A 15235-nucleotide genomic window follows, 5' to 3' on the forward strand; every position below is an offset into this window, starting at 1 on the left:
GAAGGAGTTCCATGGTACTGGGAGCCCCTGCAGACTCTGCACCCGAGGATTGGTAAATGATGTCAAGACTTTTTTCAGTTTGAACACTGGCTGCTAGCACCACAGAATGGAAGAATCCAGATTATAAGTGCCAACAGCTTAGATTTTCAAGGAGACCTCCGTCTCCTCAGTTAGCTATGTGTGGGCAATTAAGAGAAGCAGTAGTCGGACCAGAATCAGGGGGTGTTTGTCGGAAAGCTGTGTCAGGGCTGACGTGGTGTTGTGTGGACCCATCTCGCAGAGGTCTCCTATGATGTGGTTCATCGTATGAAAGTGCTTTGAACACCATGGAAGAGGACATCCTGTGGCATCACCACAGTTCATAATCTCCTGCTGAAGGTGAAGCCAGGAATGGGAAATAATTACTGTCCCTCATTTACACTGAGGCAGAGTGGAAGCTCTGGCTGTATCCAATAAATTGCTCTTTGATGGAGATTCATTAGTACTATTGTTGTGTCTCAGCAGCCCTGGTGTCAACGTCACTCTTTGGCTCCCTTCTCAGTTTAATTGCAAGGTTCACTTTGGGCAAATCTCATTGGCCTTTTTCAGTCATCTGTTTTCTGGACCCATTTAGTTGCAAATTAACAACCCCTCTCTCTCAACTATCTATCCCTAAATCTGGTTTTCCTTCTGTGTGTGTGTATATGTATGTCTGTGTGTGCGTCAAAGAATGTACTTAGAAAAAAAATTACTCAAACAAGAAGGCTTTCTGATTATTTTTTTTAGCCCACTACAACTGATAATAAACTTTGATTTTTAGCCACTTAAAAAAATATATTGGGGCACCTGGGTGGCTCACTGGTTGAGCATCTGCTTTTGGCTCAGGTCATGATTCAGGGTCCTGGGATTGAGTCCCCCATTAGGCTTCCCACGGGGAGCCTCCTTCTCCCTCTGCCTATGTCTCTGCCTCTCTCTGTGTGTCTCTCATGAATAAAAAAATAAAATCTTTAAAAAAAATAAAAAATATATTTAGAATGTATTGGTGGCAGTTTAAATGTGACATGTTAATTAAGAAAAATTTACACTTGTGGTGTTTGTAATTGACCTGCACAGACAAGGATATGGTATAGACAAGGATAAAGTTTTATTTCCTACTGCCTTGTCTGGTACATGCTAATTACTACGTGAATTACCTAAATAGGTTTCACCCCTTATAGAAGGATGGGATAGATACATTACTCACAGGGGGAAATCTGGTTTGTGCTTGGAGGACAAAGTAAGGACAGTGATTCTGGCTTTGTTCTTGTTCTGGTTCTGCTGTGATTCTAATACAGCGATGAGCCCTCCTCTCACCTGCCCCAAGTACTGAGTTCTCTTTTGTTGAAAATGAGTGACTTTGAATGAAATCATCTCAGTCTCTTTCATGTCTAGCATTGGTCCTCTTTATTCTCAGTAGCAGAATTGTACTGTTATGTTTTTCCTCCTGAATGCCTGTGAAGAGCATTTGAGGTCCAACGCACATGCCTTCTCCCCTCCAAGGCTTGAGCCCATTTCCCAGTAATCCCAGTATGTCTTCTCCCTTTAACATCTCCCCCAGCCTCCTGCTGCTCTTAGTCGTTTCCAGTGGCCACTTAAATCATATCCTTCATGAAGCTTTCCTAACAAAATGTGATTTCTCTTTCCTTTCAATTCCAAAAATGGGCTGTGCAGCCTTTCTGCGTATTTACCTGTTAGCATCTTTCCTTGGTGCAGATTTCTTACTCCCTGCACTAGAATTCATTTGCCTCAAGGGTTTGGTGCCTGTTACCTGGGATGCCTCCTAGTAGGCTAGAATAACACCTTGTGTGTATTATGTCATTAGCATTCTTGTTTAAATTAGCACGTGCATTTTCCCCACGTGAATTCTGTCACAGAGTCAATTGCATGTTAGTGAAAGATGCTGAGGCAAGAGTTCTTTATCATAAACCTTTAAAACAATTAGGATAACAAAAGATAAGTTGAATTTTATTGGTGAAAATAGCTGTGAAGTCTGCCAGAAGTTGATGAGGCTTAAAGTAATGCCATTCAGGATGTGATTATAAGCAGAGATGGTTGCTGAGTGTAAGGGTGTGTTGGAGAGGGCCCTACCGAGGAATGGTCCAGGGACGCCTGAATCTAGAATCTCACCTTATTGGGGATTTGGAGTTTTAAAGGAACTCACTCTTCCCCTAGTTCATATCTCTTGCCCATTTCTTCACTGCTCTGAGCATGAGGCAAGGTCTGAAACATTTCATTTTTTGGTCCTCCCTCCCTCTTTTAAAGATGTATTTATTTATTTTAGAGAGAGTACACACAGGGATCTCAAGCAGACTCTGCTTAGTGCAGAGCCCAGTATAGGGTTTGATCTCACAAGCCTGAGATCTGACCTAAGCTGAAATCAGCTTAAGCAATAGAGTCACCCAGGTGCCCCTTGTTCCCTTTTTATAGATGTTGAAGATCATATTAAACTATAATTTGAGAACGTGTTATAAAAACAAAGGGAAATGAAATTGGTTCTCTTATTGTGTGTCTATTCATGAAACTTTTAAGATTTGCTTTGCAGAAAGAGGGAGAACAAAGAATCCTAGTTCTATTTTACTGTGTCCTATGCGGTGTTCTTACAGTATTACCTAAATGTAAAAAGTGCATTCATGTTTGTTGCAATTATTTTGCATCCTTATCTTATCCACTTAACTAGGTTGTATACTTCTTTTAGTTGATGAGCCCCTTAGATTTTGTTCCCATCCTATTTAGTGAAATCCTTAACACGAGATGTTTAAATGACTTGATTTATAATAGGACTCTGGGGCAGCCCCGGTGGCCCAGCGGTTTAGTGCCGCCTTCAGCCAGGGTCATGATCCTGGAGACCTGGGATCAAGTCCCACGTTGAGCTCCCTGCGTGGAGCCTGCTTCTCCCTCTGCCTGTGTCTCTGCCTCTCTCTCTCTCTCTCTCTCTCTCTCTCTCTCTCTCTATGAATGAATGAATGAATAAATAAATAAAATCTTTTAAAAAATAATAGGACTCTGTATCAAAGTCACTCCATCCTTTTCGTATTCAGACCTTACACATTTCTCTAGCATTGTCAACTAGAAGTAACTAATGAAGTGGTTACTTAGCCCTGGAAACAAACTTATTTATAGGTTGGTAAGAAATATGGATTCTTGGTGGGGGGGAAGCAAAGAAGGAACAATGAGGAAGGAAGGGAGGAAGGGAGGGAGGGAGGGAAGATTGTATAGGTCATTTGAAGAAGCCACTGCCATTTAAAAAGAAAATAATGAGTAGGAAAATAGGCAAAAGAGAGTGAAATTGTTGGATTTCACTGAAGGAAATCCAATTTCACTCTTGAAAATGCAGAACAGTAACAGCACAGTAGGGATGGAAGCCAGATTTCTGCTTCTTAAGGTGATTAGAAAGGAGTTTTGAGTGAATTCCAAGAGCACAATGGCAGTAGACATATTAACTTTTAAAAAAGAAGTTTATCAGTGATTGAGGAAAAACTAGAGGTGTAGAGTTTTATTATCAAGGCAGCCTTTATGTCCAAGGTGTAAAAGAAATCTGTCTATGTTGAAAGTCAAAGGAATGTAGCTGCAGAGACCCAGAGAGAGGTGGGGGATGTGGGAGATAGGTGCGTACAGTGTGCGATGCCATCCCTCAGGAGGCTGGAAGGTGGAATCCAGAGTAGACGTGAAGCCTTTTAAGAGAGGTATGTTTAGCTCTACCTTGAAAACCAGGAACGAAGATCAAATGAGAGGTGTGGCACTAGGCATTAAGGTGGGAAGACACTTATGGATGAAGGCACTAACCTTAAGTGGCATGGATCTTTACCAGTACATCTGTGAAAGCATCAGTAGGTAAGCCACTGGGTATAAGATTGATTTAGAAAGTTTAAAATACCTATGAAGGAGAGGGTGTTAAGATACTAAATAACTTCTGAACAAATTTTAGACCACAGCAAGGACTAACTATGGAAGATTCCTCAGTTATGACTTCTTCTCTAGCAGAATTCTAGAGAACAGGGGACAGTGTGGATGGGTGGGGGGGGGGGGGTGCGGTTTGAACAAGGGCAATGGAGCCTTGGGCAGTAGCTCTGAAGTCCCCATCAGTTGTAAATTCTACCGCAAATAATCATAACTATGTGTAAGTACTAATGATTTTGATCAATCCAAAAAAATTCACTGAAGCAGGTTAAGGGTCACTCTTCACATAATGTCTCCTTGGTGATTCAGTGTGCTTCGTAAGATCAAGAGGACACCAGTGGGATAGGTTCATAGTTATGGGGCCTGGGTGTACTTAACACCATCATCTCTTGGTGCTTCGTGCTGTCTGAAGGACTGTTACTGATTTACATTAATTCTTATGGCAATCACAAATATTTAGAGCGTCACAGTTGAAATTTTCCAGTTAGCTGTGTTTTCTGTTTAATTTTACCCATGAGCATATTTTTAATGAAGAAGATAGGAATAGAAGAAGAAAATGCTAGTAGTACCTCAATAACTATTATAGTTGCACCTCAACAATCTGAAAACTCCCGTGTGGCTGGGCGAGCGGTGGGGTAGCACTGTCCTGTCAGTCAGTACAGCCAAACACATTTAAGACAAATTTGTTACCTGGAAGTCAACTGATGTATTTTGCCAACTTCATTTCTCATTAAGAAAATGCCCTTGTCTGCTTGGTCTGCTTCTGAGTCTCCTTCTATCTGCTCAATGATCTGATCACAACTAAGCAAACTAAGACTTTACTGTGCTTTCAGCCTCTCCCTGAAATGTGACCTTTAACCAGTCCATCTGGAATCTCTGATCAGCTCTAGTCTGCGGGATAGGACCCCCCCACACCCTAATCCTCAAAGGGGGTAACCTCGCCTGAAGCAATCCACTCTTTGTTAGAAACTTCTTCCTTCCTCTCCACCACCTTCAGCCTGTAAAAGCCTTCCTTTCATTTGTGCAGCTCCTCTAGCTCCTTCTTACTTGCTGGGTGATATGCTTTCCCAACGCAGGAATCCTTTAAAAAGCCAGTTAGATCTTTAAATTTACACAATTGAATTTTATGGGTTTTTTATTTTAACCACACAGAAGATGTGGAAGAGGCAGTACCTAGGAGGGAATCAAAGATAATACCTGAGGTGAATCTAAAATGAAACATTTTGCCAAGTGAGTTTCTGTTTAACAGTCTGACTATAAATAAGATATGCTTGGAGAGCTACCTCAAAACAAAAGTTTTTTTTTTTTTTTAATTTTTTTATTTATTTACTTATGATAGTCACAGAGAGAGAGAGAGGCAGAGACACAGGCAGAGGGAGAAGCAGGCTCCATGCATCGGGAGCCTGATATGGGATTCGATCCCGGGTCTCCAGGATCGCACCCTGGGCCAAAGGCAGGCGCCAAACCGCTGCGCCACCCAGGGATCCCAAAACAAAAGTTTAAGGAACTCTGTTCATCACTGTGATCCAATTCTGCTGTCCCTAAATCCAAGAATTTGCCGTGTGTGTGGAGTCCACCACTAGATGAAAGGCTTTCAGTCCGTAGTGAAAACCAAATAGTCTTCAGTTCACTGTTGTCAGTCATCCCTGATTCAAGGCCACTGCCCTAGAATGGGCCATTTATTGATGACCTGACCTCCATGGCTTCCATTCTCTGCATCCCATCTTCTTTTCTGGGCTTCTACAAGACAGCAGCTGCCTTTTGAAGATTTATACCCCCCAACCAGATGTGATCTTTCATTTCCCTGAATCTTCAGAGCACCTTGCATGTCGGTTTAAGCCACTCATAGCCTTGGATTGTAATATCTGTATAACTGCCTCTGCCCTTTCCCTAACTAGATCATAAATTTCTTAAAGGCAGAAACTGGGTCCTGATAATTCTTGAACCCTCTAAATCACAATTGACATCCCTTGGACATCAGTGAACCAATGTAAAGCTTGGAAGGAAGAGGTGGTGGGTTTCTAATCTCCCAAACCGCCATAGTCATAGAGAAGATGTGTCCTAGAAGTTTGGAAAGGGTTACATGAGATAGTGTACGTAAAGTGCTGGACACAGAGTATAATAAGCAATGGACATTATTATGGTGATGATTTTTATGGGTGGTCAAAATATCAATCTCAAGAGGACCCAAGAGTGGCCCATCCTAAGTGACTGTCATCCTGATATCGATAACATTCTGAAATATTGACTGTTGTAGAGCCAATGAGATATGATAGCAAAAATTCAGCTGAGAAAACAGGCCTATATCCTTAATTAAGAAAAAAAAGTGAACAGTGGAAAATCACTTCTGAGTCTTATAAATAGGAAATTGGATTTCCTAATGGGTAATTTAAAATACTTTGGGAACATAAATATACCTGGAGCACTCAAGCTATAAGTTGGTGACTCAGAGAACGAGGGCACAGAATCCTGAAATAAGCAACAGCAAATGGCCACTTAAGCTCTTAAAGAGCAAATTGCAGAAAATAAATTAATTCACTTAAATATGCATGAATCTCCTGAGTGGTGGAATATGCTGAAATGGTGCTGAATGATTTCCTTTGTTGTGTGTGTTCTGAAGTATTAATAATGCCTTGTGCTTTGTGCCCTGTACCTTTGATTAGAACAAATCCCAGAACCTTTTACCTTTTTAAATTGTTTTTAAAACAATTTTGATAATAAAACAGGAAATTCCAGTCAAAGTACAGATTGGTCTCATTGATTTGGAAAAGTGGACAGCAGGCTTTGCAAAGGATAGATGGATCTCAAAGGGAATGGGAACTGATTCAGATTAAATTGTTAGAAGAGATCTTTGGGGAGGCTGACATAATTTTGCAGAAACTTCTTAAAAGTTTGAAACTTGTCAACCTTTCCCCCGAAACACATGCCAAGATTTTATCAACCTCTCTGATACTGCATGGCACAGCAGTTTATGTTCCAAGAATCTATGCCATTGTAGACTACAGGGTATATTTAGAATATTTGTCAGAATTATTACTCAGTTATTTCCAGCACTTTTCATATCCTTTAATTTTCATCGTGGGAACCACAGACATGAAAATGCTGGGGCTTCATGTCCTAGCATACTTAAAAACAAATTCTACAGTCATATAATTGAATAAGTAAAGGAAAGGAGCCAGGAAGAGGAGGCAGAGACATCAAAAGTAGAAGCAAATGATCAGCTAAAGGACTGTAATGTTTGAGGCCATATTCTAGCTGATGTTTTTAAAGGAGAGGGCTTTAAGGAAGTTACTGTTTGCCCAGCACACACCTATTATTAAGGCAGCTTTCTTTTATGGCCGCGTTTCATTTTTGATGCCAACTAGTGAAGGGGAGCTTGGCGGCAGAGTGAGGGCTGGTGCCAAGAAGACCCGAGTGATGGGGTGGTTAAGGCTTAGAAAATAAATTGGCAGCCCTGCCTGAGAACAAAAATAATCAAAAGAATTGCCAAGAACCATAAAACCAGGGGAGTAGGGATATGAAATGCATCAACTTGATTTTCTGAACATGGAGAAATATTAAATCTATTCTAAGTCTGTTATGATATCCATGTATTTTTCTGTATTACAGGAGTTTCTGTATTATAGGAATTTCTATTTTGCCTTAGGGCTATGAATAGGATCAAGTCAGATCAAGCTTTTGTTTTTTTTTTTTTTTTAAGTTTGGAAAAACATACTTTTCTACATGGTTTAGATAATTTGTAACTTAGGTGTGTGTGTGTGTGTGTGTGTGTGTGTGTGTGTGTGTGTATCCCTATTGTTGAATATTTCCTTTGATGCCAAAGGCTCATCATTTATATGCTAATTTGTTCTCTTGGGAAGCTATGATCTGTCACAATTACAAACAATATTTGAAGAGAAATCTTTTGTAACAACTATTAAATGAAACAGCACATTCCAAAAAGATGGTGTAGCATCTGCAAGAATATGTCATGATAAGTCAGAAGTATTGACGTAGCTCAAGTGCACAGTAGAGGTGCTGATGAGAGATGCTGCTAGAAATGTAGGTGGGGTCAAATCACGAAGGGGTTGTGAACTGTGAAAGGAAGTCTGGATTTGTCTGTAGGCAGTGGGTCAAGATTGTGAACAGAGAAGGGAAACAATCACCTTTGTGTTTAATGAAGATGACTCTGGAATCATTGTATGAATTGGATTAGAGAAAGATATAGTAAATATTTTTTTTCTTTTTAAAAATCAGTCCAAATAGGAAACTAGAACCTTATGTCAATTATCTAAGCATTCAAACACAGCATTCCTTTTACTCTAAGGGTAAGATCTGTTGAGTGACTTTTTTTTTTTTTAAATGATGGCTGCATTTAATATATTATCTTTTTCAGTATGTACCATTGACCTTTACAATTCCAAGTTCAGGGGTGCCTAGGTGGCTCAGTTGGTTGAGTCTCCATTTCTTGGTTGTGGCTCAGGTCGTGATCTCATGGGTCCCTGAGATCAGTGGTCAGGCTCTGTGCTCAGAGGGGAATCAGCTTGGAGATTCTCTCCCTTTGCCCCTCCCCCTGCTTGCATGCTTGCGTGCGCGCTTGCTCACTCTCTCTCTCTCACTCAAATAAATATTTTAAAAATTTATAAAATTCCAAGTTCAACTCCATGTCTGCTCATAAAAGAGTGTATTCTCATCTTTAGTCACATAATTTGTGGGATGACTTGGTTCTTTCCAACAAAAACAAGCCTGGAAGTATCTCTTATCTTTGTAAAATGTCCCAAATCTGTTTCTGTAATTTATTCTGTCCTGTGTTCTGTCCCAAACAGATGATCTACCAGTTTCTTGCTTAAAACAGGGTCATGCGGGCAGCCCGGGTGGCTCAGCGGTTTAGCGCTGCCTTCAGCCTGGGGCGTGATCCTGGAGACCCGGGGTCAGGCTCCCTGCTTCTCCCTCTGCCTGTGTCTCTGCCTCTCTCTCTCTCTCTCTCTCTCTGTCTCTCTCTCTCATGAATAAATAAATATAATCTTTAAGAAAAAAAGAAAACAGGGTGATGCAATTTAGAGGACCAAATATACTATCAGTGAAGTCTGTGGACATTAGAAAATCTTCACAGTTCCAGCAATTGCACTGCTGGGGATTTACCAGCAGTGAAAGATACAGATGCAATGAAACGCCGGGACACCTGCACCCCGAGGTTTATAGCAGCAATGTCCACAGCAGCCAAACTGTGGAAGGAGCCTCGGTGTCCATCGAAAGATGAATGGATAAAGAAGATGGGGTTTATGTATACAATGGAATATTCCTCAGCCATTAGAAACAACAAATGCCCACCATTTGTTTTGATGTGGACGGACCTGGAGGGTATTATGCTGAGTGAAGTGAGTCAATCAGAGAAGGATAAACATTCTATGGTCTCATTCATTTGGGGAATATAAAAAATAGTGAAAGGGAATAAAGGGGAAAGGAGAGAAAATGAGTGAAAATATCAGTGAAATAAGTCAATCGGAGAAGGACAAACATTATATGTTCTCATTCATTTGGGGAATATAAATAATAGTGAAAGGGAATAGAAGGGAAGGGAGAAGAAATGGGTAGGAAATATCAGAAAGGGAGACAGAACATAAAGACTCCTAACTCTGGGAAACGAACTAGGGGTGGTGGAAGGGGAGGAGGGTGGGGGGTGGGGGTGACTGGGTGACAGGCACTGAAGGGGGCACTTGACGGGATGAGCACTGGGTGTTATTCTGTATGTTGGCAAATTGAACACCAATAAAAAATAAATTTATTATAAAAAAAATATTAGTGAGGGTGACAAAACGTGAGAGACTCCTAACTCTGGGAAATGAACAAGGGGTAGTGGAAGAGGAGGTGGGCGGGGGGTGGGATGACTGGATGTTGGGCACTGAGGGGGGCACTTGGCGGGATGAGCACTGGGTGTTATGCTATAATTTGGCAAGTGGAACTCCAATTTAAAAAAATTTTTTTAAATCTTCACAATTCTATACCTAGAACCACACACCCACTCTGCTGCATTTCACACTACCTGCTGCTGCTTATAGAAGGATTATACTTATAGGTAGAATTCAAGTATTACCTGTAGAGATGTACTTATGTAGATACCAACTGTTCATTGATGCTTCATTAAGAGTGTATGCCCTATAATAAATGAAAAGTGGACACTTTTAAGAACTTTCAGTATGAAATAGTGTTCTATCGCCATTATTTTTCTAGTGATTAACTTTTCTAATAGCTCTGCGAGATGTTTTTCTAATCAGTGCACATGAGCCATCATCAAAACTAGAATTCCTAATTCTGAGCCAAAACAGTTGGAGACCAACCAAATCAGGACCTTTAATAAGGTTTATGAGGAAAAAAAAATCCATCAATCATTCATTCCCTTCCCAGGTCTGCGTACATTACTGAACAATTTTGTCAAACTTTTTCTACTAAAAAACCTTTAAGAAATTTGAATAGTATACCTATTAGCATATAGTATTATCTAATCAAAATATGATTAGTGAGGGTGAATCAGCTAATGTATTCATAATTTTAATCGTGTTAACAGCTCTGAAATTGGCTGATAATTGCTTTAGAATTAGAGGTTCTAATTTGTACATTGGTAATGTGTTTCCAATCACCAGCCAATATAATAACAATAATACATTATATTTCTCTCTTCATTGAGATCATGATGGACAGCTGAGATAGGATCTTTCCACCAGAACTGGATATCTAACTTTTTTCCTTAATATTAAAAACTTCTGAAGTTTCTGAAGATGGCAAGGCCATGTTTCGCCTACACTGGTCAAGCCTCTCCTGTTTTCTGTGGTTTTAATTCAGGGGAAGTCTGTGACCAGGAGCAGCCTCCTCCATGTCATTATCACTGTCAGCAGTTCCCTAGGTAATATACCAAGCAAAAATGCTCTGTACCCCACTGAAAGCCAAAAGCTTGGCCACATAGTTTTATCCATGTTTATGGTAGGCATCCATCAAGTTAATATAAATCAGAGAGACTTCAGAGAAAAAGATTCCATTGCCTGTGAATATTTCTAACAATGTGTTTTAAACCTATAAGGTCAAGTATGTTAACACAGTGATTTTAAACATTTTATTAAATTGCAAAACCCTTTGCTCAACCACAATTTTACCTAGAACCGTAAACCATAAACGTAGATAAGCAACTGTTTTGTTTGAAGTATAATACTGCTGTTACAACAGATACTAACTTATCACATACTTTTTTTTTAAGTCACTGAAATGAATTCATAACATTGCACATACAATTCTTATTTTGGTTATGGCCTCTGCTTTATTTTTTTCTGCAAGAAATAATAGCTAATAAATACAAAGTGAATACTTCAGGCTTCCTGAAGTGTCAGAAACTCTTTTGAGGCACGTCTATGAATTGTCTTCTATAATCCAGCAATGTGAAGTAAGTTTCGCAGGTGAGTAACTAAGGTATAGAGATGAACTTTGTTGCCTGGGGTCAGGAAGCCTCTAAGCAATAGAGTTGGAACAGACCTCTGGCCATCTGATTCCAAATACCACCTCCTACTAAAGGTAAAAGTAAACCTTCACTAGGATCTTAGAATTCACAGGGCTGCTATAGAGAGGTTTTTGTCAGACATATTTGAAGAGAATCTTGTGGAGAATTAGTTGCCTTATAGCTTTCTGATAAATTAGCCCACAGGCCAGGGGGTTTGTCTTAGTACCTTCTTTTTTACCATTTGAACTATTTTTGAAGTAAATGAGTGTATCAACCATGGCTGCACAGTGGAATCACCTGGGAGGTTATAAAATGTACTGAAGCCTGTACTCTTCTGTTCTACATGTGGAGGGTCTGATTTAATTGGTCTATCTCCGTTGTTACCTGGATGTTGTATTTTTTTGCTTTTTGTTTTAACTCCCTAAGTGTTTCCTGTACAAAGTTAAAAAGGGCTCATTTAAAGCTAAGCCACCTTTCTGCTGTGATCATGTTCTCACAGAGGGCATACATGAGATGGGTATACCTGAGAGTGGGATGGGCTACTCAGATCATTCCAGGTTACGTTTTCCATGCCTATCACTACATGTTTTACCAAAGGGTGGTGGGCAAATAGACCACCTGGGAATATGGAGTCATTTTTTTCCTTTTTTTTAATTTAAATTTTGTTAACATACAGGGCAGTATTAGTTTCTGGAGTAGAATTCAGTGATTCATCATTTTCATACAACACCCAGTGCTCATCAAAAGTGCCCTCCTTAATGTCCATCCCCCATCTAGCCCATCCTTTTCTTTTTTTTTTTCCTTTTCCCTCTTCCCATATGTTCTCTGTTTTCTTTCTTAAGTTCCACATATGAGATCATATGGTATTTGTCTTTGACTTATTTCACTGAGCATAATATCCTGTAGTTACATCCATATCATAGCAAATGGCAAGATTTCCTTCTTTTTGATGGCTGAATAATATTTGTGTGTGTGTGTGTTTCTGTGCATGCCACATCTTCCTTATCCATTCATCAATCAATGGACATTTAGGCTCTCTCCATAGTTTGGCTATTGTTGTTAATGCTGAGTCTTTAAATGACTATTCTTCTGTAATTCCACAGAACCCAGTTTTCCCCCAAAATCCTCAAATGAGCTCTTGAAAAACACTCTCAGTTGGTCCTGTTCGTTGTACATATGTTTTATGACCCCCTAGCTTTACACCTTTGTGATATGAAAAACAATAAAATCTCAAGTTCGGACAAGCACTATTTTGGATAATAGAACACAGGCCTGGAAATGTTAACATTCAGCATGAAGGAAGCATCTTGTTTGTTTATTTAGCAGTAGTGGCTAAAAAACCTATTCTTCATATGGGTCTCTTACTATTTCTTTCATGACCCACATAGCTGCTTTCAGCTAGAGGGCATGCCCTTAGGACTATGGCAGAGCCAGATGATTAGTGTCTGGGCAGGCGGTGGGGGCTCGTAGCCCTAGCAACATGCAGGTACATACATCCACCCATACATGTACAGGTCCATAGAGATGGGGAGGGAAGGGAGGGAAAAAAAGAGAAGATTGATTTACATGCCTATCACTACATGCTTTGCCAAGGGGTGGGCAAATAGATTAGCTCTCTTTTCTGTGATTGCATGTGCGGGCAATCATGCTTCCATCTAGAGTAATTAAACATATTCATTTGTTTTCTCGGAAATAACTAAAAGTAGATTATATGCCATGAAGCGATTTTCACTTCAGAAAACAAATACTTGTTTAGTAGTAGAACACCAACTCCCCCAAAACATGCATTCACTCCTCTTTCCACTCCTACTAATTTTGGTGTGTTCATTTTTTTTTTAAATCATGGCTGTTGAGTTCCAGTAAGTTTACTTATGCTGTGATATTAAGGATGTTCCTTTTATAAATCACTAATTTAAATTTATATTGTGTTTACTCCTTTTTTCCCTTTTTGCATTCAGATTAAATGATAATTTTTTATATAACTTTATATTTCCTGTAGATAAGTTTTCTTTTTTCTGAGGATTTTGTTAGAACATGGATTAACAGAATCCTTGGAAGCGTGCAGACAGATACTTGCCTAGGAAAGATATGAATGGAGGAGGAAAAAAATAACCAATGTGCTCAAAATCAAAGCCTTCCGGTCGCTGGCGGTAGAGAGCAGAAGAGCAGAATTCTGTCTTGGATAGCTCCCCCATTAGTAACTGTGGACTATGAATGCACAGAACAATTAGTATTGAATCAGGGAATCGCTAGAGTTGTACTTAACTTTTTTTTTCAATTAAAATATGTCATGTGCAATATTAAAGTAATTGAAATTACTACATCAAATGATACACTGACCTTATAGTAAATGTGTAGAATTCTCTAAAACAAACTTCCCAGCTAGCTGTTCAATAAAACCTTGACGCATAGGGAAGGAGAGTAATGTGATGCTTTGGCAGTTTATTTGTTGGTTTTCTGATCCAGGCTGTTGCCCAGCCAGGATTCTGAGAGCCCTGGGGTCCTTGTTGGATTCCTTTTAATACTTCAACCTCTAGATAATTGAAAAATAAAATCATTGTGGTATACTTGAGGAATTGCAGGTCAGGATTGATAGATTACATCCTTTCTCTCTCTTTTTTGTCCAGATTGTCATCCTGCTTTCTCGTCATTCTAGCACCCTCACTGCTTCTGGATCTGAAACATCTGTCTCTGTATTATTCTTCACTCTTTATTTCTGTCACTGAGGTTCAATTGGCTGCATGGACAGGAAGGATGAGAGGCTGCTTGAAGCAACAAGCTCCACACAAGGGGGAAAAAAAAACGCATCTCTCCACTGTCAGCTCCTTAAAGTACTAACTGTCTCAGACAAAGGCCCAGAGAGACTGCCAACCTCAGTGGCCTAGGTGAGCTAGCATTCATCAGCCAAAAGAGTCTGGCAAGGCATCTCCTTCCGTGCAGAGCATAAATAGCCAAGAGGGTGAGGACTGCAGGGCAGCTGTGTCTTTTTAGCAGTCTAATGGGAGAAAGAATTTCCTTCATGGGAAAGCTTTATCTTGACAGTCAAATGGCCCTGATGATCAACTGCCAGGCTGGCCCATCCCTCCTGTTTGTTTCAGGATTTACCTGTAAAGAAATAGCCAGTCTAATGAAACCTGCTTATTGAACATCTGATCAGCTATGACTTGTTTTCTAGCCTGGTACTTGGGCCAGGACAAACAAGTGTAATTCAAGTGTACGGGAAAGAGAGTAGTCTGATCCTACGACGGCAGAGTTTGAACTATTTTGCCCCTGTTTCTGCAGTTACATTACATTGGCCATTAGCAACCCCTGCAAAAAGGTTAATCAATCAGTCCGTCAATGCGAAATAAAATAAAAGTCTGGGATTCAGGACCAGAAGCCTTGACCTTTCTCCTCCTTAAATGCTTTAGCTGATTTACAGCAGTTCCTTGCTCCAGACCAAGATGACAGACGCCTTTCTTCGCGCTATGGTCTGACTGCGGTACGGCGCCTCTGTCTTCAACCCTTTGTCCTCTACCTTCAGCAGACACTAAATCTACCTCCCTGCAGAAAATTACTTAACTTCCTGGGCCGGGAAGTAAAAAATCAAGTGCCATAAAAAAGTATTCTTTTGGTTGAGTCAGACCCAGAATCCACAGGAATGATTTATTATGAATCATTTTATCAATGAATCACTTGTCCACTTCAAGAACAGACGTTGTACTCTGCCTGGCAACAAGCTAAAGTAGATACAGCCAGAGAAACAGAATTATTTCAGCAGTTCAGCCTTTGTGGGACGTAATACTTAACAAGGATGTTTTAATTAAATTACAAATTAGAGCTGTGTCTTGCCATTGCAAAGTGATTTCTGCTTTT

The 15235-nt window shown here is 40.0% G+C and overlaps 1 protein-coding gene across 2 annotated transcripts in view; it reads left to right on the top strand.

Annotated features, from left to right (window-relative positions):
- The window catches only part of TPK1 (thiamin pyrophosphokinase 1), a 325794-nt gene that overhangs the window by 250647 nt on the left and 59912 nt on the right, over nucleotides 1-15235 (top strand). Inside the window, exon 8 of one of the 2 annotated variants that reach the window (XM_038559278.1) lies at nucleotides 14008-14334. The exons of the other annotated variant lie outside the window; for it this stretch is intronic. Coding sequence (XP_038415206.1) covers nucleotides 14008-14036 — 29 coding nt within the window. The 3' untranslated portion in view covers nucleotides 14037-14334. Of the gene's footprint in view, nucleotides 1-14007; nucleotides 14335-15235 lie in introns of those variants that run through there. 2 annotated transcript variants of the gene reach the window in all.

Source organism: Canis lupus, chromosome 16 (genome assembly GCF_011100685.1).
Source record: "Canis lupus familiaris isolate Mischka breed German Shepherd chromosome 16, alternate assembly UU_Cfam_GSD_1.0, whole genome shotgun sequence".
In the NCBI taxonomy this organism is placed as follows: domain Eukaryota; kingdom Metazoa; phylum Chordata; class Mammalia; order Carnivora; family Canidae; genus Canis; species Canis lupus.